Below are 21,709 nucleotides of genomic sequence, written 5' to 3' on the forward strand. Positions count from 1 at the left end.
ACATACAGGCTATCTGATTTGTTCAGTAGTGGAAAGGATGAAATCTCATTAGCATATCATAGTCTTATGAATCTCTACATTGAGTTGGACTGGCCATCAATGAATTCCTGGGCCAATATGTGCTAGATCTGTATATTTAGTTGATTATAAACTGATTGGAAATTATTTCTACAATTGAGGGTCATTTGGTTAATTATGCTTGCCCCAGTTTACCGTTTGCATGCAAGTTTTGTTCTAGCTATTTGAATATTCCATAATGTGCATAAAATCTGAAAGGCATTAGCTAGAGATATTTCAGTCAAATCTGGAAAATAATTGTTAAGGATATTTCAAATTTTGCTTGTTTATGCCTATTCGGTACTTATGGAGGATAGCAAGATGGTATAGCTACAAGTTTTGAAGCCTCTAGAATTAGCAATTTCTTTTTGTTATTCCCTACTTCTAGTTGTTTTCACTCTTGGCATGTGATTGGATTGATGTAGTGGCTTGGTTGGAATCAGTGTTTCCTTGAAGATGATGGAGCATTTTGTTTGATTTTTGTTTTAACATAATTTGTATTATGTGAGTTGGCTAAGTTGGGGCTTTTTAAACCACATGCTTATGTACTGAAAATCTATTTCCAATTTTCCTAGACAAGGGCCCCAATAAAAATCACCCAACTATATTTTCTAAAGAACATCATTGGGTCACATTTAAAATGGTAGGGTTGTGTTTGATGACAATTACATTTTTATTATCTTAGGACCAACCATATATTCTTTCACATAAATGCTCTTGGGTAAATGTATAATAGTTGTATTTGACAACCCTAGATGTTTTTTAAAATTGATTTTTTTTTAATGTATTATGTTTAGATTGCAGGAGAGTGCAAGAGTTCTATGGGATGTGAAGGGTCATCTTTATAAGCGCTTTTAAGCAAAAATATATAGGCATAGAACAATTTTATACACAGAATAATAGGCTTCCACATCTCATTCATTCAATGAATTACATACTTATAGGAGTTTGGGTTCCTACACTATAGGAACAACTCAGTAATTATTTGAGTTGTTTTAACTCAAACAAACATACACCCATACAACAATATAATTCTACATATGATTAACAAGCCTAAAAGACATGTCATCAAAGCAATATAATGATCTCATTGGTCAAGAGGGAGTTGATTATAACTAACCCTAATAAGGGTTTTATTGTTAGATCTTGGCTGTTGATTAAGAATCGATCCTAGCCCTTGAATTGTAATTGGGGTATCTATAAAAGGTCTAACCTTCTCAATTGTAAAGGTTAATAGTTGATCAATAGAGTTCAGTAGTAGAAGAATAGTTGGCTAAGTAGGAGTAGAATAGGAGGGAAGACAGAGATTGTTGCCAAGGCTTGATGGAATAAACATACTACTTTCATTGAAGATATGGTGGATGTTGTGTGTTATTTCAACATGTTGCATGGTTTCTACTTCTCTAAGTTTAGTTAATTGAAGTTCATGATCTTAATGGAGAAACGCGATGATATGTGATGAATTCCTTGGTTCATACTTTTTTGTGGTTTGCTGATTGTAAGCTACAGTGAAAAATTAGCCTGAACCTCGTTATTGCTATGTTTGAATGTGAATGTTTCATTTGGATTGCGGCAACATTGGGTATTTGAATGAATGGTTTGTAACTTTGTAGTATGAAAATCTTTCATTTACTTGGGAGATTGCACCAGCGTTGTGTAGTTGTTATCATGACAAAGCAAAGCGTGGTTTGAAGGAATTTGTCTATCAAAACATTATCTACTGTCATCATTGACCTTAGGTGTTAGCATTGATTAGATTCTCTAAACCCTTTTTCTTTTGCCTTTTGTTTGAGTTTGAGTTAAGTTAGTTAGCAAATTCCAGCTACGATTCATAAACATGAGTCCCTTTGTGATACCAGCATATCATATCAGTTCAACTGATTTTATCCATTTGTAAAGTCAAGACCTGACTAAAGAAACCTTGGAGTCACCTCGTTTGATCACATAGTCTAGCTCTTGAGGAGTCTTAGTTCAAGAGAGGATAAAGTACTTAGCACTTTATTCTGTGTTTGAAGTGTCATAAAAAACACATCAACAATACCTTTCAACATTTTACTTATTATTAATCTTGAGGGGGCGTGGGCAAACATTCCCTAAATCTTGTGTGTATTAAGAATGATTGGGTTCTCTTAATATTTCAATGAATTCCCAAGATGGACATTATGTACAAGCGGTTGTGTGTCCACAATTAAAGCATATTTATTTTGTATTACTTTTTTTACACTTCTATAATTTTGATAAACTACTTTTGATGACACTACAATTAACAACTCATGCACTGAAGAAGAAATAATGGACTTTATTCTAAACAAAATCATAAAAAATCATCTAAGAATGGGACTCACTTGCCTAAGTGACAAACATTTACAGACTAACAATACTGCTGCAACTCACCAAGCACTTAATATTATCAAACTGCAATGCCAAACTTGCTATCAAAAATATTCTTACAAAGTTTCTTTCACAGCAGTATGACAATTTTGTACTCCAATATCGATATATATCTTTCATGCCTCTAATTCTTAGCCCTTTATGAGGGTTACATTTGAACTCCACCTCATATCTGTAGTAGGTCTGAAGCTCATCCTCCCGCAAAAGCTTCACAGGGGTGTGCCCCTTCAGCACTTCTTTGATTCATGTGGAATCCTCCTCCATAAAAGCATTTTTCCTCTGAAGTTAAGCATATTCCAGAGACTGTTGCTGTGGTCAAGGTCAAAAAACAAAAAACTACAAGGGCTTCGCTTAGATAACTCATTAACTGACAGCTAGATCCCACCCTGTTCTGTTGCGATATCACTATAGTCATGGCATAGTGCAATAGGGCACTGGGTACCTGAGGCAGAAGCCAACCTTCCCCTAAAAACAGTTTGATAGAATTAGAGATCCAAGTCGACCTGTTCCATTTCCCTGAAGAAACAAAAACACTGAGATGAAGGTAAGTATTAGGAAAATGCCTATAACCAGGCTCCCTAAACCCCATGGATTTTCAGGCAGCAAAATCTTGATGCCCTCCACTGCACCGCTTGAGATGATATCTAAGGGCAAACAGATCAATTCTGGAGAACAAAAAGGCAAAGTGAATTGCATAAATGCCAAGAAGAGGAGGCATTGAATGAAACACCTAGGAAATGTCTGTATGTATTTTCTGATCTTTGTATTGACATGCAAATAGGGAATTGTAATAAAAAAATGATGGCATCAATAAGAGAAAATATGCAGTAGACGCTCATCTGTCTCTCTTCTTCCATTTTATATTGTTCCACAAATAAATTACTGCTAAGATGGTATTGGTCTGGTAGCCTCATTCAAAATTAGGCAACACACTGCCAAAGCCCAAGTGTAACAAGCATGTAGCATTTTATCAAGATGAAACTCTTTATATATACTGCAAGAATGATGTGGGCTCAACAAGATTTTGGATAATATTCAAGCTTAATTCTACAATTGTAAAACCTACTAAGTCATATGGGATTCATCTAGGTTATTTCTGTGCTAGTCTCTCATGTATATACAAATGTATATCTAAAACAACATCAAGAAATGTGAATTTCAAAAGAGATTTGCATTTTGTAAGCACTCGTGTTGATGATTCAATAAGGATATATAACATCATTCTTATAATGCCAAAAGTAATAAATGCAGTGACAAAGGCTAAACAGTCCTACAACTATAATGTCGTTTTATGATGAAATTCAACAAAAGCCATAATCCTTTGCATTGAAAATTTTACCTGCCTAAAACATGGAGTAGTTCTGCCAGATCTATTCGTATAGTTTCCAAAACAGAATCATCTAGTGAAAATTTTCCACTATTTTCCATAATATATAGACCTTTCTTGTATAAAGCAACAGCATCTTTAACTTCACCTGCATAAATTTCAAGGAAAAAAATGCAAAGAAATCAAATCAAAAGAAGGCACTCACATTTGTCAAAACTATAACAAAAACCCAAGCAAAATTGATTACAGAATACCTAAACAAATGAATTGTATGAATAAATGCCAACACCATGTTACAAAAGTGGGATTTACAGTAAGGAGGAAAAAATAAAGTTATCATTATTCATGAGTTGGAAAATGCCTTTTGCACACAGTGCACGAGCTAAAACACACGTAATTGACCCCGCCGCTGCATCATTTTCTCCATGTTGCTTCTCCATTATAGCCAATGCCCTGGAAAAGAAAATAAATAATAAATGATAACTAGACATAAATGTCAGTATAAAAAAAATTACATTTATTATTAATCCTTACAACATCTCAATTACTTAAAAAGCATAATTGCAATTCATACTCTTACAAAGTTAGAGAAGAAAATATGATTTAAACAGGGCTAAAGGATGATTTATCCACGGTGAATAGCATTTCAAAAGTCTATTCCAGAACATATTTATATCATTATATCTCAAGTGGCGATTCTAACTCTGTTAAGTATCCTTAGTCCTACCATAAGCAACTATTCTTCTCTAAGAAGCCTTTACATAACTTCAAGTATTTACCATCAAGCTTCTGATGTTATCACTTATCTTCAATTAAATTATAATCCATTCTGGAACTAAATCATGTTTACAGATTTGGAATTTTGGACAAAAAGTTAAATGTTGGAATTGAATTTCAGCAAAATGTTATCATTGCAAATGAACTGAGCTCATTAACCTGCGCAGTGAGTCCTCGGCCTCTTGGATTCTGTATTCCTCTATTAGAACTTGACTCAGCTGTGTTAATGGAAAAACAAGATCTTCACTTTCTACTCCCTTTCTTGCCTCCAAGATAGAAATAGCCCGATGATAAAGTTCAATGCTTGTATTTTCCTCACAAAGAAGATTGTGGGTATCAGCTAAACACAAGAGTAGGGTGACTAATAGTGGACTGTTCTTTCCTGCAAAAATTGTATTTTATTAATAATATAAGAAACATGAAATGGAAATATCTAATATCTAATGCATGGAGAAAGACATATATGATAGTACATAAAGGGAAAAACAAACTATTTAAACTAAAGTTGAAAGTTGAAATATAATAATTTTAATTTTACAACTTCAATATATGAACTTCCAAACTTTGCCAATAAAAGAAAAAACAAAGCTTTGCACTATTTAAGGATTGATGTAAAATTTCCATGATTGGCAATTTCGGATAGCCTATTCTAGTGTTAAAATCTCTACATAGACCCATTACTTTTACCTCCACAAGCTCTTATGCAAGCAGACAGACAATTTCATCAAGCTGCAAGATAAAGCAAAGAGACATATATCACATTCAAAAAGGAAAAAGGTTATGATATGGGAGCATTCTACTAGCGTAGACAAATAGAGATTGTCATTGGAGCATGCTTGCATTGTCAAATCAGAAGTAATAAAGCTCAAAAGCTGTTCTAATCTTTTGATGATAACTGAAATGTTGAACCAGGTGTTTAGATCCCTGCTCAAAGTGCACATAGGTATCTGCAACATGTGCTTTACCATCATCCTATCCAAACAATGGCTTACCTAAGCAACAGGCACCTTTGTAGTTAGCATACAATTAGGTTTTGCTCATACAATTATATCTGACTGTATTAATTGTTTGTCTTCTTTCAGGTAGTTATAGGAGTTATAGGAGTCAATTGATAGACAGTTATGTTATGCTTGACAACTATCAAGTCATTTAAATTGCTTTTGTGTAGTCTGGAAAAGCAGCCTAATTCTTGGCTCATCATTTATGGTCTTCTTTTGTACAAGAATTACATGTGAATATAGATACAATTTTGCTATTCTATCTGGTATGCATTCTCATTTTTTTTATGATTCCAACTGTTAGTTTTATCAGATAGAACATGGAAACATTTGGCACCATTGCCCTTATAGAAATTGGGTTGGATTTAAGAAATTCATGCCCTTAAGACACCAATAAGGGCAAGAAGAGACCACAACATGGTCAAGTCCAAGAGAACTGACAATCTTTAAGATTGATAAAATAAAGAGAATGGAGAAGAAGATTATGATAAATAGCCAAAGAATCCTCAACCATACAAGTCCCAAGTCAGAGCCCATCCCAAGAACAAAGTCAAAGTCAAAGTCAAAATGTGAGTTGAAAATGAAACCCCAATCGAGAAAACAAAAACACTTCCACTACAAGGAACCATACAAGGGTCAAGTGGAAAGAGATAGCAAGACACTTACAACTACCTAACAGACCTATCTTTCCAACCAAGTGGAAAACCTAGTACAACTACTAGTAGATGAAGATGAATGGGTGATAGAATTTTAATACTCATTGACAATAACAGACAAAAGTAATCTTCAAGATATCAAAGAATTGGTGATTGAAGGAATAAAGCAGAAACCTCTTGGGCCAAAGGCATACAAGAAAGAACATGAAGGCAATTAAAGTGTGTTGAACACTAAAGAAAGACAAGTTGAGGATTCTAACATGGATGAAAGTGAAAGAGAGGCATTGAAGCTTATGAATTAATACTCCTTGGAGAGTAAGTTCTGGGCATTGAGGTTGCATCCAAACAAAAGTATGGCTCCCCCATCAAGTCCTAGAATCAAAAGGCACAAGCCGCACAAATTCACAAGCAATGGATCAAAAGACCTTGGGAGGCATTATAAAACCTATGAGATAATTAAAACAACAAAAGGCCAAGACCATAGATCCTATTAGCTACGCTCCTTCCCATCAACTCTAAGGGGCAGAGAGATTGATCGGTACACAGAGATCAAATTGACTTCCAAAGCCAAAGCCAACCATAACTAGAAAAAGAACACAATATGAATTACAAACAAGGGTTGGAAGTATACAATCGATTTGAAGAACCAAGCAATGAGGAAGAACCTTCCCTAAATTCCTCAAACTTGTCAAACTCTAAAGAAGAATGGATAGAGAAGGAAGATCAAGGTTCAATGGAACCAAACACTAAAGGAATTCTAGAATTGTAGTCAAGTTTGAAAGATGATACAAACTCGTTTAGCAAATGAATAGCTATGAAGTATTTCCATCTAACTATAATTTTATTGAAGCCATGGAGATCAACAAAGAGGAGCCAATGAAGAACAATATGAAGTGTTGTGTAGTTTATGTGCGTGGGACCCAATACAAGATTCACAAAAGTCAACAATCTTGGTTCCAATAGAAGCACCCCACTTCACTGAAGATTAAAGTATGACTTGAAATAATAATATTTATTTGGCGCCTATGAATATTTGTTGCGAATAACAAATGTTACAAAGTACCATACTTGTGTTGCATATTTTGGCACAACATTGAAGTTAGATCAAAAGATACTTCACAAGAAATTTACCCAAATAATAGCATACAATAGATCAAACAAAAAAGGAACAAGATTATTGAAGTCAAAAACAAAAAGTGGAACCCACATGGAAAAATATAAACAAATAAAAGTTCAAGTTTGTGTGCGTTGGAGAAGCCAAATATTAAATATCCCCCTAATAGCATTTTATGGCCTTTGTCTCCTCTCACCATACAACTTAATTTTTTCATTGTTGTCCTTCCCTTGTACAATTTTATTTTCCTAATCCTACTGTATCCTTGAAATTTCCTCTATCATAGGATTTCTGCTAACATCATAGGGCCTAAAATCTTGAGGTTACTGCATTTAATTTCTATCAAACGCTCTACATCATACAATTTGTCTAGGTCTTACTTAACCACTATATAGCTTAAGAGCTCCATCATAATATAGCTTGTTATTTCCTTACCCAATGCACGATTAAGACTGGCTTCCTTTCATCATACAATCAAGGCAACAATTTGGTATCATACAACTCCTTCCATTTTCTAGTGTACTCCCTATTAAAGTATTATTAGTTATTATTTAATGGTCATTATTACAATGTTAGTTAGATTACTTAGTTTCTATATTTGCATTCTGATTACAATTGTTTTGTTTAGAAACATCGTCTTGTAATTGCCTATATGTAGTCTTTCACCTTCGTAATTAATTATGCAATTACCATTTCATGGTATCAAAGCGGGCAAAAAAAAATTAGACGAATTTTTTTTTATCAAAATACATTTGTGGGTAACCTAGATTTTTTCCAGAAGTCTTTTTTCACTGATTTTTTTTAAAACGATAAAATCGAGGGTTTTCACAACAAAATCTTGGATTTTTTTAGACAAAATTTCGAAGGTTTTTTCAGAAGATCGCAGGAAATTGTGGATTGTTTTTATCGCGTCAAAGAGTTTCCATTTTTTGCTCCCATCGAGAGTGAATCATGGGTTTTCATTCTGAAAATCGTGGCTTCATTAAAAAAATCATGAAATTTTTTTTGTTTGCAGCAAGTTCATTATTTTCTTTGTGCAAGGGGTTTACAAATCACAATGCCTCTTTTCATGTGTCTTCACAAGCCGAGGGTAGATTTTTTTTTGCATGCAATGGGTGTTGTTTGTCTAGGCGGTTTTTCTCTGTGTTTTGGAATCATTCTTTTGAGCGACCCGACTTCTATTCATGGCATCATCTCACATGATTTTTTGTGTCTATAGATCCTATGAGTGTTGTGCGAACTGCAAGGGTTTTTCTTCCTTGTGGGAAGCGTCGATTTTTTTCTGACCTAGTTTTTTACAAGTGGTAGTGCCACGTTTTGGATATTTTTACCCACGGCTAGGGTTTTCTACATTGGATAGTGCTGCATTTTGGACCGTTCTCACACAATTCTCAGAGCAACATTCAACCCTTGTGTTTAAAATCATGGCAACTTCATGAGGAAATTTCTACTCATACCTTGCGACTAGGCCCCTTGGGATTTGTGCTATAAGGATTTTGCCTTTGACTACTACTTTTAATAAAATCAAGGGTTTGTTTATTGATCGTTGATCGCCTCAAGATCTGTGCCTCGACATTTGTGCCAATTTTTTGACTGATTTTTTAATCAGCAAAATCAGCTTTATTTTCAAAAGTATGTTGTTGCAGTTTGTTTTCGCTTCATTTTTCATCCATTGAAAAACAAGAGGGATGGCATCATTGACCACCATCATGTTGGAAAACAATCAATTCATCAAGGGCAAAAATTACATCGTGTGGAAATAGTGCATGTCTGCCATCTTTGAATACTGGTGTCTAAACCAAGTTGTTTTGGGTACGACTTCTCATCCACGGTGGCGGAAAAAGACCAAAAAATACGATGAGCGCAATCAAGAAGCAGTTATGCTCATTAAGTTGTCAGTCACCAACGACATGCTTCCACAAGTGCCATCTGGCAAGACAGCTTCAAAGATTTGGACACATCTAAAGGATCTCCATGAAACGTCAGATAAGAGCCAAGCATTCTTTCTGAAAAATCTGTTGTTTTCAATCATGATAAATGATAAGATGTCTTTGTAGGAGCATCATACGAAGATCAAGGATATTCGCAATCGACTAGAGGCTGTTGGTCGCAAGATGGAGGAAGAGGACATGGTGGTAATTACACTCAAAAGTTTACCACACTCCTACAAACACTTCATTGAAATGCTCAACATTACATCCACGAATGTTGACCTCAAGTTTCCCGAACTATGTAACAAGCTTTTGCAATAGGATAGATGGAAACAAAAGTTTGGGAGTAGCAGCAAATCATCCACTACAAAACAAGCATTTACTGCCAAAGCCAAGGATAAAGGAAAAGGAAAAGGCAAGTCCTTTTAGCAAAAGGACAAAGAAAACCTGAGAACAACTCCAAGAAAGTTATCACAAGTCACTACTGTGGTAAGCTTGGCCACATGAAGAAATAGTGCGAAAAAGGTTAGCTAATAAGCAATCCAACCAAGGAGAGTCTCAGCAGAAGGCCCATGTTGCAGTGCACACTGAGCAAGAGTCTTCCTTTTATGCATTCATGACCAAAAGAACAGTAGATCATGTCAACACATCTGCCTGGTACATTGATTCTAAAATTTCTCGACATCTTATGCACAAACGAGATTGGTTCATGGAGTACACAGCTTGTTGCGATTCAGTGATCTTTGGAAGAGGTGAAGAGTATACAGTTATTAGTAAGGGCAACATTTAGGTAACATCTAGTGGGAGAAATCTCATATTTCTCAATATATACTATGCTCCGAGTATGGAGCTTAATCTACTTTCTGTTAGTTAGATGATGCGACATTGTCCGAAGTTGGATGTCATCTTCAGTGCACACAAGTGCCACATTGTTGATGAGGAGTCCAAGAAGACAATTGTTGATGGCCTCGAAGATCATGGATTGTACAAGCTAATTGATACTAGAGAGTCTCAAGAGATTGCAATGGCTGCGAAGAGTTCTACAATAAGCACTCTTTGGCATCAACGGTATGGGCATCTCAACCTATCATATCTCTCACAATTGGCTCAAGAGAATCTATAGATGGCTTACCTAAGATTCAGCAGCAAACACATGGTGTGTGCGGAGCTTTCCAAGCAAGGAAACAACATTGAACTCAATTCTCAAATGGACAAGCTTGGAGAGCATCCAAGGTATTGCAGTTGGTTCATGCAGATGTTTGTGGACCAATAAATACAACATCGGTCACTGGTGCCAGGTATTTTCTTCTATTTGTCAATGATTTTAGTAGAAAAATGTGGGTGTTTTTTCTCAAAGCAAAATTAGGTGTTTAATGAATTTCAGAAGTTTAAAGCATTACTTGAAAAAGAGTTAAGGACATCAAATCATAAATCTTAGGTCAGATAATGGGGGTGAATTATGTTCCACTGAATTCATGAACTTTTGTGCTAAACACGATATCAAGCATCAACTCACCACACCGTTCACCCCTCAACAGAATGGTGTTGTTGAGCGGAGAACCAAAGCATAACAAAGATGGCTTGGTTTATGCTAGAAAACAATAATGTGCCTAAGAAATTTTGGGCTGAGGCAGTGTATACTGCAGTATAACTTTTGAATCGGTCTCCCACACAGACCATTAAGGAGATGACTCCCAAAGAAGCTTGGTCTGGGAGGAAACCAAAAATCAGCCCCGTTAAGGTTTTTGGTTCAACAGCATATGTTTAGATTCTAGATGCAAAGAGAACAAAATTGGAATCCAAAAGTTAGAAGTCAATGCTTACATGCTACAATGACAATCATAAGGCCTATCAACTGATTGATGTGGATACTGATCATCTCACATTCAATAGAGATGTGGTTTTTGATATAGAAGGTGGGCCCTTTCAGCTCACTTCTACCATCCAACATCTAGATAAGCCTCTGTAGACAAAAGATATGTGTAAGACTTCCATTAGATCCACCCGAAGGGAGGGATTTTGATGATTCTGAACTTGAAGTTGTGGAATCTCCTAGGCATGACAGTACCACCAAAATTCCCCCAAGATAACTTGGATCAGCATCCAAATGATTTTATTCCAAGCACCCCAAGTCATGTTGCTACACCTGATTTGGAAGTAGATGGTTCTGCTCTCCAGCCTAAGTGGTGGAAAAGGCTTATCGGTGATGTTCGAGATGATGAGCTTGTTGAGGGTAGATCTTCTAGAGGCAAGAGAAAGAACATGGTCAATTTTACTCTTATGGCAAACATTCAGAGTGTTTATGAGCCCCAAACTTATTCAGAGGCAAAAGGAATACCTGAATGGGAAAAGGCTATGGAAGTTGAACATCATAGTCTTCTAAAGAATAACACTTGGCATCTGTCAGATCTTCCACCAGGAAAGAAACCCATTGGCTGCAAATGGGTCTATAAAGTCGAGTACAAAGTTGATGGAACACTTGATAAATACAACACTTAGTCAGTGGCTAAAGACTTCTCACAAAGAGAAGGTGTTGACTACAAGGAAACCTTTGCTCCTCTAGCAAAGATGAGCACCATCCAACTGGTTCTAGCCATTGCAACACAATCTGGCTGGAACATCCATCAAATGGATGTGAAGAGTGCCTTCCTCAATGGTGATTTGGAGGAAGAGGTCTACATGACATACCCTCAAGTTTTCAAGGTTGCAAGCAAAGAGCACCAAGTATGTAGACTAGTGAAGGATCTTTATGGCCTAAACATTTCCCCCCCTCTTTATCGTACACCTAACAATTTCCCCCATTGTATGATCTAATCTTTCGATCATTCCCCTCTTGAACAAGAATTTTGCTATATGATTTGCTAGTTTTTACATTCAACTATTGCCTTTGCCGACCATATGACCCTTGTGTTTTGTTGTTACTACCATACGGCCTACTCATGTTGTCCCTCTCCTACGATCTCCTATTATTGGTGTACAAACTGCTTCAATTTCTATTGTCTAAGACACAAACTATTTAGCTGTATGGTCATTATGGGCTACTATTTATCCTTCTATAATTGGCACTTCCTCAATAAGTATAATGAGAAGACAAAGAATTATTTCTCAAGTTAGTGTATTGACCCAAAATACATTTAGTGCAAATGGGGATGATTTAAAAAATTGTCCTGATGAGGATACTCTTACAATTACTACACTACCATCTAGGTTCTATGAAGGAGAGGTGACACATTTTCAGACTGTAGTGCGCAGTCTTGTCAATTCTTTGCTAGTGAAAGCCTCAACCTCAAGGTTTTACTTTCTCAACAACACTATCACAAGTTTGGAAAACCCTACCTAATGTTACCTAATTCTTGCTTGTTTTCTTTGTTGTCAAGAAGATGGCTTTCCTTTGGCATGGGGGTGATGATAAAGTTGGCATACAATTATGTTTTGCTCATGTAATTATATCCAAAATTGTATTAATTGTTTGTCAACTTTTAGGTACTTATAGGAGTTAAAAGAGTCATTTGGTAGATAGTTGTGATATGCTTCACACCTATCAAGTTATTTAAATAGCCTTCTTTTAGTCTAGAAAGTAGTTGGATCCTTGGCTAATCATTTATGGTCTTCTTTTGTAAGAGAATTACATGTGAATAGACATACGGTTTTGCTATTCTATCTAGTATGCATTGTTAATTATTCATTGTTCCAAGTATTAGTTTTATTAGATAGAAAAAGTAAACAATCTTTGCCAATCAGCACTTTGGGCTTCAATTCTTCATTCTTATCAAATTTATCGCTATTGTATCTTATATCTTGAATGGCCAATTATCACATTCATAATTCCTTGGGCCATACCATTGGCATTGTGAAATCTGATTAAATATGAAGATTGGTTGGGCATCACATGTAACATGATCCTATTGTCAATATTGTCTAATATTAAATGATGGGACTATGATTTGGGCCATGCCATATTTTGTTTCTTCAGCCTTGGTTATGATAAGGTTTGTTATTGTTGTTCACTTTTCTATGGTATGTACACCCATGACTATTGTTTTTTTTCTAAAGTATCACCTTACATGAAACACTTGTCGCCTCTCTCCTTTACAAGTTCTCCTAGAACTATTTTACTGAATGACCAACCACTTAAATCATAATGTGCATTTGAGTCAACTTCCATTGATATGACTTGACTTGCAAGCCATGTGCCAAATGTTCTTTCACTCTTTCTTGCTTTCCTCTTTAAAGTTTGAAAACACATATATTATATCCATGTATCCCACTTTGATTAACGCAGTCTCTTACTTTTTCTTAGTCTCTTAAATTCCTGTATGCATATGCACTCAAACTTGTCTTAATGTTCAAGGTTTGTAAATTGATTGTAGTCTTTCTTCATAGGTAATAGGCAGGACTACCATCACTTACCCTCAATGCTTTGGAAGTGTTGTGACCTTTTTCACACATCGCCCCATTGCAAATGGGGACCCTCTCCTTTCCTGCTTTCTAGGATTTTTGTTAGTGCTCGTGGCCTTCTGCTTCAGTTTTGCTCAGTTTTGTCAAGTCTTGAACGGTTCGAGTCTTAAAAATTGAAAGTCAGTTTTTGCAAACCAAGTGATAACAGAGTCCGGATACCGTCAAAGTGCCTAGAAAGGCCAAAAGGACGAAGAACGCAAATGATTTGAACGAAATTGAACTTTCTATTTTTGCTTTTTTGCTTTTTCCTATCTTTTAGGAAGTTTCGTTTTTGGCATTTTAGCCCAATTCTCAATATGGCTATTTTTAGAAAGTTTTCCCTATTTTTTAGGGACGCCTGCTTTTTGCTTTTTCGGAGTGGGGACCTAGGGTTTGCACTGATACCACTGACCCGCTTTGATCACGATCAAGAATTTCCAAGTTTTGACCTAAAAAGCTAAATTCCTACATTTTAGGGGTCATGACACTTCAGATGGTTTGCCTGAGCATGGATAAAAAATTTCAAGTTGAACTAGTTAAAATTGAAGAAATTGTTAAATTTTGAATATTTTCTAAATTTGGCTAATGATTGATGGTGAGTGTTATGGCAAGTGATGAAAGTTTGCTTTGTGAAGAGAGCATGAGAAACTTCGCCCTATGTGGAGATGTCTTCAAAAGTCCGCCATGCATGGTGATCTCCTCAAACTCCGCCCAAGCATGGTGATCTCTTCAAACTCCGCCCTATGCAAAGAGGTCTAAGGAGTCTTCAAAGTCCGCCTTAGAAGACATGCAAAGTGAAGAAAGTCCGCCTAAGTTGTATACCTCCAAAAGTCCGCCCTCTTGAGGTTTTCCAAAAGTCAGCCATGCTCAAACATGAAAGAGGTAGCCTAAAACTCCGCCCAAGTATAATGATGGAGGTGTATTCAAAGTCCGCCCTCTTGAGGCCTTCCAAAAGTCCGCCCTCTTGATGAAGTCTCCAAACTCCGCCCAAGGTCACTATGAAGTCCGCCTTGATGACCCCCCCAAAAGTTCACCTTGGTAGAAGAAAAGTTTGCCCTCTTGATGAAGAGTCTCCCAACTCCACCCAAGGTGATGATGCATGGTGATCTCCCAAAAGTCCACCATGAAGTTGGAAGCTCAAAAGTCCGCCCTCCTTAGAGAAGCCTCTAAAGTCCGCCTTGGAGGAAGCACAAAACTCCGCCTTGAAGCATGTCTCTCCAAACTCCGCCCAAGCATGATGATGGAGGTAGTCCAAAACTCCGCCCATGAAGATGTCCTCAAAAGTCCGCCTTAGGGTGAAGAGATAGCAAATTTGATGATGAAGCCCTCCATGATGCCAAGTGGTGGTCTTCCAAAACTCCGCCCTAGTCTTGGAGGTAGAAGAAAAGTCCGCCATCCTTGGAGATGCTTCAAAGTCCGCCCAAGCAACAAAGAAGATGCTTCAAAAGTCTGCCTAAGTCAAAGGTGAAGCCAGTACTTGCTAAAGAATTGAGAATAAGGAATATTCTTTGGTGATGTCATCCAAATCTTCATGGAATTAGAACTGAATCCCAAATTAGAAAGTTTCTAGGAGGATATTTGAAAGATCAAGTTTGAATATATAGACTAAAATCAAATTAGAAACTTGCACAAGAATAAGATTTTTGAACTTAAGGAGATGACAAGCCAACTGAAATATAAAATGGAAACTTTCTTTATGGATACAATGGACTGAGGATGAATTAGAAACATGAATTGTAAAAGATCTGCATATTTCTAATTGCAGATTTGAACTTCATTACAAATACATTCTTTACTTCTTCATTCTCACACAAAAGTTCGAATTTTCTGAGCAAGCTAAGAGAGATATTGAGAGTTATTTTGCAGATTGAAGGTCATTTCGAAGAAGATTTTGTAGATCGGAGGTGTTGTAAGGTGATCTCTTGCAGGTTGAGCGAGCTTTTTAAGGAATTTTGATTTATCAACTTCATTCTTGTCAAGTATCTGCAGTTTTTTGGAGTTGAACTAGCTGGTAGAAGGCAGATTCATCAAATTTTATGAGTTTTTCTTGGAATTCCTTCTATCTTCTCGCCTTATTCTCATTCATTCGAAGGTGAAGTTGGTTTTAAAATGCAGATTTATTGCATTTTCTGAGTTTTCCAGATTTGTTGGAGGTGATTTTGTGGATTTATCCGAATTTTCAGTAAGATCGATCATTTTTTAGACTAAATAGGATGAGGGTTTTTGAAGTTATAAAACCTGGTTTAGGATTGCAAATCGTAAATGTCCCTAGAATGGGGAGTTTACATGTGAAAATCCCATTTTCATGGCTAAATATGAAAGTGAAGTAAAAGCTCCAAGTACTTAGTCATTCGCAACCTCGATTTTCTTTAATCTAAGTTCTGATTTCTAACTTAAGCTTCATGTTTATTTGCAGATTTCAGGCACGATGAAGTTCCAAGTAGAGAAGGATGCTCCTCCTGAATCGAGAATGACCTCAAAATGGAAGAATATCAGCAATACTAACCTCGGGCATATCAATCTGAGGGAGTTCAAGAAGCGGATGTTCGGCTTAGATAACCTTGTGCCTACCGTGACCGCGCGAAAGATGATGAAGGGTGGTATCGTGCATGTTGTTGGCTTTCTCCCTACCATGCAGTGCACAGAGTTGGTAGCTGAGTGCGCTAGGCACTACAACTTTGTCAGTAGGGATATTGTCGCACCAGATGGAAGAATCTTGGCAAACATCAGCGATGAAGCCATAAGGGAAGCTTTCAGAATTCCAGGATATCATAATGCTATATATATAGGATGAGGCTGATCGAATGTATTAAGATCATTTGGAAGAGTACGAAGCCATCGTCAATCATTCTTGGCTGGACAAGCCAAGGAAGGGTGCTTCCAAACTACAAAGGAAGAGCTTGGTGAGGGCGTATTTCAAAGAGGATATTGGAGATATGATTGTCTTGTTGAACAGGATAATGGGTAATCCTCAAGGCGCTCCATTTGAGCCTTGGATGTATTATTTCATAAACGAAATAATGAACGGAGTCAAGATGATAGACTGGGCTCGAATGATAAGTGATAGCTTGGACAGCCAGCTGAAGAATCTGGAGGTGGATAGGACCTTTTACATGAGCTCCTACTTGTTCTATTCCCTGGCTACAACCTACAGATACAGAGGCCTCACCTGCAGAGGGGAAGTGGGAAATAAAGAGAATCAATTTCTTGTCTACGACTATTATCCCCAGCTTCACATGGAAGAAAAGTTTCATTTCAAGAGGGTAAATGATACATTCTTGATGCACATCACAAGAACACTGCAAGGTGGATTGCATCAGAGACTCTCTCAAGAGTCTATGGACTTCATAAGCAGATTCGGATATTGGTATATTCAATACCCGAAGTTCACCTATATCAGAATTCAGGGGTTTCCAAATCTCCCTATAAGCTTCCAGCCTACCCTACCAACCGAGTTGTGCTATTGAAAGTTGTGAGGCAGCTCGAGGGCTATATGACAGTTCAAAGAGATAAGCAGAAGAAGGCAGGAACCTCCTCTCTCACGATTGGAAATGGACTAGAGACGTGCCCGTCATCACAAGCTGCTGCCACTGCAGAGAAAGAGTTGGCTTGGCACCCTTTCTACTAGTACAGAGCAAGAAAGAATTTTGATCCATTCCATAAGATGAAAAGGGTCGAAGGGATGACATTTGAGCACAGAGCTAATTTGGAAGATTATTGGGCTAACGCAGACGATAGTTTTGAAATCAGGAAAAGATTTTGGTCAAGGATTCCCTTGAGCATGGTGAGAGCAACAGAAGTATTCAGAGTTACTGATCAAGAAGAAGACAGTCTTGAGCTTCCGGGCTTTGAGAAGATGAGGACTGAGCCACTGGCCTTGGTTGATTGGTCAAGAGGAGAGAAGTTAGATCTGGCAGACCTCATGAGATCAGTGGTCGAATACTCCAAGTGGTGGACATCTGAGAAGACGAAACAATTAAAGTCCAAAGGTGTTCCCTGACTTATGATTTAATGGGAGTAGATGACTCTGTCCTCCAACCCTTGTATCTCTGCAGGCAATGCTCAGAATCCAGAGAGTGTTGGGTCCCGGAAAAGGAAGGAATTAGTTGGAAGCTCTGGAAAGGCCAAGGGAAAGAAAGTTGTCGGGGAGAGACGTGAGTCCAACGAAGGTCATTCCATTCTGAGTGTCGCATCTGTTGTGCCTGACCAAAATACAGTTGAAGAGCAGGAGATGGACACATATATGGTGAATAATGAAGTGAGAGTGCCTTCTCCTTCGATCGGAGAAATAATAGGAGAAGTTGTCCAGCACCCGGACAAGGAACAAGTTTTAAATGCAGCCACAAAAGTTGAAGAGCCTGAGCCCCCAGTAGTTTTCCTTGATGGTATAGTTACTGGACCAGGAGGGATAGATGATGAATTTGATCAAAATACTGTGGAGCAGTCAACCATTCCTGATTGGTTGAGGGAAAGGATAAGAGCTAAGGTCCCTAAGGAAACCCATTCTGAAGAGAATACAGCAGCATTTTTGGCAAAGTTGAACGAACCAGTCATAGTCAAGCCACCTAAGCCAGCTAGAAAATTCTCTTTGATTCAAAGGGATAGTGCAGGGTTTAGGATAGTTCAGATAGCTGTGCCAAAGGAAGGAAAAACTCGAGACAATATCGCCCTGGAGGATTATAAGATTACTACTATAGAGTTGGGTAAGCCTACTCAGGACCAAAAAGCCCAGTACTTTGATGACTCTTGCAATGCCCTCAAGGCAAGGCTAGCCCAGGAGAAGGAGAAAAGAAAGAAGGTTGAGAAAGAGAATCAGCAGTGGAGGAAATATGTTCTCCATCTAACAAGGCCACTCAACCATGAGATACCAATCACCCCTCCTCGGCCTCATCAGCAAGAGTCAATGAAAGATTACGAGGACATGAAGGGCACATTCACACAGGCTAAGGAATGGATTTCAGATGCTCCGACACGTACTGACATACTTGTAGAAAATTTAGTATCAACACATGAGTCGGCTTCTTCATTGGTCAACTGAATTCAGGACTTGGCTGCAAATTGGGAAGATGTTGAAGAAATTCAAGATGAAATACTTCCACAATTGAAAGTTATCCAAGGTCTGTCAAAACGAAGCTTGGTAGATGTAGGTGCCATACACGCTGGGGATAGATATGACTTTAACACTTGGTATTATGCTTTGGTCACCAGGATTGAAGTCCTGAAGAAATCCGAAACTAAGTGTTTTGAGACACAGGAAAGTGTCAGAGAAATTTTGAGTAAGGTGTTTCGTGTAGCATTAGAGATCTAGAAGAAAGAGGGTATACAAGAAAAACACCTGCAGGCAGAGAACCTGAGAGCCAAAATTCAGTCGAGCTTTTTCAAAGACTCGGGGATGATTGATAAGGGCGATCTTTCAAGGATTGCAAGTTTTCTCTTCATTGACTAGCTTTCTTGTCCAGGCAATTGAGTGGGAAGGCATCCTCACCACGTGTACTGATGATGTGGACATAGTCGACTTCCAAATTAGCAACTTGCCAAGTGTCACTATGGAAGAGGTTAGGCTCATCGTGTCCAAATACATTGAATCTACAAAAGGGGAAACTGGACACTCACCTCAGTGACAATAGCAGTTGTGCCACTTGTCATGTTCTCATTCTTTCAAACTGATAGTGTCTTGGGAAACCCTAATTAGGGTTTGTAACTTTCAATCTAGGCCCTTGATCACTGTTTGATCTCGATCGTTCATTATTTTTTCTAAAAACTATATAAGGCTACCTCCTGTCATTTGGAGAGTGTGAGGTTTTTGATGTATTGTTGCGTAAAGGTCATTTTCAAATAATATATTGCATGTGCCCTTCTCTTAAGGCTTTGTAATCTCTGTTGTTTGAATGATTAGCATGGTTTCAATTTCCTCAACACATTAGTTAAAGTTAATTTAGATTTGCTTTCATGTTGTTAGAATTGAATGAAGGATTTGATGAGTGTTAATTGATGGTGTATCTTTGCTCATACTTTTGGTGAATGGATGATTTCCATCTCACTGTGCAAAGTTAGTCTGAGCCTATCCTCTGTCCATGCCAACATTTTGATCATAAGCACAGCCCGTTAAAGATTGCACCCGCTTTGTGTAGTTGTCCTCAGTGTGGCGAAGCAAAGTGTGATTTCCTCGAGAGCACCCAGTTAATACCGTCTCCAAAATTCGTAGGATTAGATCAGCTTTCTGACACCCTATCCCTTTTTCCCTTTTTGAAAGTCTAAATCCCGAAAAATCTATTAGAAAAAAAGAACCTAGAATTGATAAATCTGTCAAGTCCGAAAGCTTGAAAGACACTTGTTAATGTAAGTCCCCCTTGAGATTTTCAGCATACACTACCCAAGTAGCTATTTCATTAAGGTCGCTTGTTCGCGCATATAGACCATGGAGTCAATAGTGATTTTTCACAGAGGATAGAATACCTTTGGGTATCTTATTCTAATGTTTGGTAGATGATAAAACAAACACCAACAGGAAGTAACTGTTCAATAGACCTACTTTTCTTTAGTCATCCAGTTAGTGACTTTTCAAGTTTACAAAGCAAATATTTCAATGCTTTTGTTATAAGTTCTGACAATCTCATTCTTTCATCATGCAGTATCATATTCTTCAACCAAAATTTCATTATTTGATCCAAACTGGATGAGGAATCCGATGTGTCATTATTTGTCATAGATGGAAAAAAAAGATAAAAACAATTGTAACATATAGATAAATGCAGAATTCTAGCTACATGAGTGCTGAAGAAATGGAAATAAACATATATACAAAGAGAAAAGTTCCGAATAAAATAATTTACCACTTCATTGATATGAGCAACAACCAGAGTGATCTATGAGATGATATAGCTATTCCTTTCGTATTACTACATAAAGCAATCTCTTAGAAAAGGAGTGGAGTTGCTACATCATCTAAGTAATACTAAAACAGTTAACAATCTCTAAGAAGAGATGTGAAGGTACCACATTTTGCTCTCAACTCTTGTACAACACCCTGTCTCTCTTTGTTTTTGACATTTGAATCACAGTTCCTTTATAGCTATTTTTAGCAACGACGAAGCAGTCGAAAAATAGAAATTAAGCAACTCGTCTTGGAATCTAAAAATCCATTAGACAAACACAAGATTTTGGTTCTTGCAAAATTTTGGACTTTTCTACATGCTTTTGTATTTTGCAATTTTAAAGTCATTCAAAACATTTTTTATTTTTTATTTTTTTGGGGGAGGGTCAAAGTATTTCAAAGGAACCATACCAATGGTTGTAGAGCATGATCCAAGCTTAATGACACATTAAACAATTTTGAATTCCTTAGTGAGGATGCTCCATCCCTAATAAGGTGACCTACTAGTTTTGCAGTCTTCTTTCATAAGGCTGCCTCAAACTTCTGCCCAGATTATTATTATTTGTCAATAGCACGAATGTTTTGTTTAAGGCTCCCAAATCAGAGGCACATAATATGTGTAGGCATAGTGAGGCCAGGCTACAAGAAGATGGGGCAATGAATGCAGATTTGACAAAGTACTGTATTTTTTCTTAAAAGAAAAATCTGTGGGAGCTTAGGGAAGACCAACTGCTGCTGCTACTGTTTAAGGTTTCTATCATTTGCCAAGCTGATAGGGCTCCTGATAGTCACATTGGCTTATATTGTACATTGCTAAGGTGGAAGGAAAGAGAGAACCTTTACTATTGTCAAATCTTTAATGATTCTAGGCCAGTAGGCCCTACAATAAAGTACTGACGTGAAAACATCTGTATTTGCAATCTCAAATCTCCACTCTAAAAGATTTTGATAATCTGGAACTTCCTGATCAAGTTGAAATGACTGCTTAAATTTGTTTCAGGCCTGAAATATAAGTTTTCTGATCTTCGGTAGCTCACACATAAGATGGTTGTCAGATAGAGAGTGAAATCAACCTCATCCTCATGGCAATTTTCTGATTTTTTATTTTACACTTATGATAGCACCTAGTCAGAAGGGTTCAACCTCT

General features: G+C 37.3%; 1 protein-coding gene across 2 annotated transcripts in view; it reads right to left on the bottom strand.

Annotated features, from left to right (window-relative positions):
- LOC131060356 (uncharacterized) overlaps positions 1–21,709 on the bottom strand; it is a 112,717-nt gene that overhangs the window by 26,303 nt on the left and 64,705 nt on the right. For both annotated transcript variants that reach the window (XM_057993534.2, XM_059219913.1), the window contains 3 exons: positions 4,712–4,934; positions 4,137–4,228; positions 3,788–3,923 (listed from right to left, as the gene is read on the bottom strand). In XM_057993534.2, coding sequence (XP_057849517.2) covers positions 3,788–3,923; positions 4,137–4,228; positions 4,712–4,934 — 451 coding nt within the window. The remainder of the gene's footprint in view (positions 1–3,787; positions 3,924–4,136; positions 4,229–4,711; positions 4,935–21,709) is intronic.

The sequence above is a fragment of the Cryptomeria japonica genome, chromosome 4, assembly GCF_030272615.1.
Source record: "Cryptomeria japonica chromosome 4, Sugi_1.0, whole genome shotgun sequence".
Lineage (NCBI taxonomy): Eukaryota > Viridiplantae > Streptophyta > Pinopsida > Cupressales > Cupressaceae > Cryptomeria > Cryptomeria japonica.